Source organism: Olea europaea, chromosome 1 (assembly GCF_002742605.1).
Source record: "Olea europaea var. sylvestris chromosome 1, O_europaea_v1, whole genome shotgun sequence".
NCBI classification, from domain to species: Eukaryota; Viridiplantae; Streptophyta; class Magnoliopsida; order Lamiales; family Oleaceae; genus Olea; species Olea europaea.
The window spans coordinates 11,302,355-11,305,773 of NC_036237.1; the positions used below are offsets into that span (position 1 = coordinate 11,302,355).

Here is a 3,419-nt window from a genome sequence, read left to right on the forward strand (position 1 = left end):
TTGACAAAAAAATTAACTTTGACCACATTTTTAATATTTTAAAAAGAGGTAAAAGAGTAAATTTTCATTTATCACATTATATAATAATTAAATTAAAAAATGAGAGATAAAAAAACAAAACCCCTGTCTTCTTCACCCCACCCCACAACTCAAATCCAAAATCAACATCGCCATCGCCACCGTCACCTTCACCTCCATATCACTCTAAAAAGGCACAAATAGGCTTGTGCTTAAGTTTGCCTATAGCCCAAGAATGAATAAATCATATTTCCCTTTATATAAACTCAAAAAATTGTTGATACTTCAACTGAGAAATCAGTGGCAACCATGCCTCAACCAGTGTGTGTACAATAAAGTTTCATTTCTGTTAAGACGTAAATTTTTTATTCTACCAATAAAAGAAATGCTTGATTGAGCTCTAATTTTTTATAAAATCAAAGTTCATAGAAATGGTAGTGACGGCCGAAGGATCCATTGCTGTTTCAAGCTTTCCATCTTCTTCATTCACCCATAAATCCATTCCATGCTCTAACTTCCACGAGTATTCACAACTAATTTTGCATAAATGCACATGTAAAAATAGGCTGAATTTAACCACCGCCACCTCTGTATCACTCTACAAAGGGCCTAAGCCTAGATTTATACGTACAGTTCTTCTATTTGTATAAATCTGAATCTCCCTTTCTATATACTCACTCAAGACCTCACTGATGAGCTCATCCTTGTTGATGCCAAACCCAAAAAGCTCCACGATGAAATGCTTGACCTCCAGCACGCCGCTGCCTTCCTCCCACTCCCAAAAATTCAAGCTTCCCTTGACCACTCCATAACTTCTGGATCCGACCTCTATATCATCACAGTCAGTGTTCAGCAGAATCCCGACGAGACCAAGCTGAATCTTCTTGAGAGAAGCTTGACTTTGTTTAGAAACATTGTGCCTCCGTTGATTAAATGCTCTCCCTGACTATATACTCTTGATTGTGGCGGTGGTAGTGTGGATTTTGAATTTGAATTGGGAGTGGGGTGAGAGGAAGAAGATAGGGGTTGTATTTTTTTATTTATCATTTTTTAATTTAATTATTATATAATGTGATAAATGAAAATTTACTTTTTTACCTCTTTTTAAAATATTAAAAATGTGGTCAAAATTAAATTTTTGGTCAACTAATAAAATTGTGAATGGAAACCGTCTAAAAGGTTTCACTTGTAACATTTGAAAATGTTATGGGTGATGGCTACAACAAATCAAAGATTTGGGAAAAGTGTGCTAATATTTCAATGGAAGGTTCTGCAGCAATTTTCCCTAAATTAAAAAAATAAAAATAAAATCAATTTCTACTAATGAGACAAAGAGGGGTAAATGATGTCTATTCTTCCACGTTCACTCCTCGACATCGCCACCTAACAGTCTAACATCTTCCCCAAAGTTGTTCCAATTAGAAATATTGAAGTTTCCTGATCAAGAATATTATTATTATTATTTTAAAACCAATTCCAGCAAATTCATGTAAATTTTAATCTCTAAGAAACAGAACTTTAGTGAAAAATACATTTTTAAAGAATGTATAATTATTTTTTTAACAAAATTACTTTTTATTAAGCACCGTGTCCATTATTATCTATTGGGTACTATTGGTGAATTCTTTTATGTCTATTCTTCTCACGTTCACTCTTCGACCTCCTCACCTAACAGTCTAGCGTCATCCCCAAAATTATTCCAGAAAATTCCTGTAAATTTTCCAAGATGGCGTCGGATATCGAGCAACATAGCGTCTCCTCAGCCAACAAGGTATCATTCTTCATTATGATTTCACATTTACAGCACCTGTATGTATATAGCTGGACTAGAATTGATATCATAGTAGCAAAGTATGAACTGATTTTATGGTTGAATCGTTATAGGTCGGGCAGTTTTCAGGTGAGAGTGAGACTGGTGGCGTGAAGGAACCACTTTTGGCAAAAGGGAATCACGAATTCGAGAATTTTTCTGTGGTCTCGGCGATTCTTCCGTGAGTATTATTAGTTCCAATTGAGCCTGTACCGTCTTTAGTGTTGAAACATGAGATCCTTGAGGAGACTGCTTCATGATTTCTAGTAGCTTCAGCAAAATTTATACGGAAAGTAATGACTTTAGTTTTAATTGGATGATGGAAATATTGTGACATTTAAATAGTAAAATTGTTATTTTTGGAGGCATAACGAGGTTTTTCTTTTTGATTTGAGAATGGTGGACTATGTTAACCCTCTCCAAGTACGACAACTATGTGTTCAAGCTTATGCAGAACAGAACGAGATAAATGGCTTTATTTGATGATTTCAGGTTTCTGTTCCCTGCTTTTGGAGGGCTGCTATATGGCTATGATATTGGAGCCACATCTTCAGCTACCATTTCTATTCAGGTATAGATTATGATGACAAATACAATTTGTCTTATGTTCAGTGAATTCATCAATTGGAGAAAGTCGGACTATGTTCTATTTCTTCAGCAGCATTATGTTTTCATTTACTATCACCATTAAATCTTGATCATTTTACACTTGCGCTCTCTCTCTTTCTCTCTTTGGGTGGGGGGGGGGGGGGGGTGTTGTGATGATTAGGGAGCTTGGAAATAAAATTTAGTCAAATAAATACCTTAGAATATAAGAGAGTCATTTATTACGGGAAATCAACGCTCTTAATAAAGCCTGATATAGAAAACAATAGCAGATAAGTTAGTCTTGAAATAATAAGGAGCCACAAATGGACGAGTTGGTTTTAGATTTGAAATTCACAACCAGTGACTACGTGAAAGAATTGTTTAATGGACCCTTTTTTTTTTTGGACATTTGTATCCTTTTTAATATTGGATACCTTAATCCCTTTTAATGTAATTACCATGGAAATGGAGGTTAGATTTTTATTAAAAATTGTGACAGGGATTCACAAGTGGGTAACACCAGAATTCCCGCTCTAACATGCATTGGTTAGAAGATGCCTTTTGTTGAACTAAAATTGTTGGATCTTGTCAATTATTCTATTTAACAAATATGAATCACTGCTGGTATGTTAGCCTTGTTTTGTTGCAAGGTAAAAAATTGCTTGCTTTCAGTACGGAGCAGATTTTAACTCCAGCTTTGTTAAAGATTTAAATGCTTCTTAAATTAAAAAAGACAGATTTATTGTAATTTATGTTAGAGTTATTTCTAGATTCCGTAATTCTAATTAGTGAATGTTTCTTCTGGTACAGTCAGCCACACTCAGCGGGATTTCATGGTATAACTTTTCTTCGGTGGAAGTTGGCCTTATTGTAAGCTACCTATCATCTCTATTTTTTCTGGACTGCATCTTTTTTTTTTCCTCTTGCTTTTCTGCCTGAAAGATCACATATGTTTGCTTTGATTTTTTTTAACTCCTGTTTACTGCAGACTAGTGGCTCATTA

General features: G+C 34.7%; 1 protein-coding gene across 1 annotated transcript; it reads left to right on the forward strand.

Annotated features, from left to right (window-relative positions):
* Positions 1 to 449: 449 nt before the first annotated feature.
* On the forward strand, positions 450 to 964 carry LOC111404356 (L-lactate dehydrogenase B-like). The gene is made up of 2 exons (XM_023033175.1): positions 450 to 645; positions 702 to 964. Exons 1-2 carry the CDS (start codon positions 450 to 452, stop codon positions 962 to 964), a joined length of 459 nt encoding a protein of 152 aa, XP_022888943.1.
* The last annotated feature ends 2,455 nt before the right edge of the window (positions 965 to 3,419 follow it).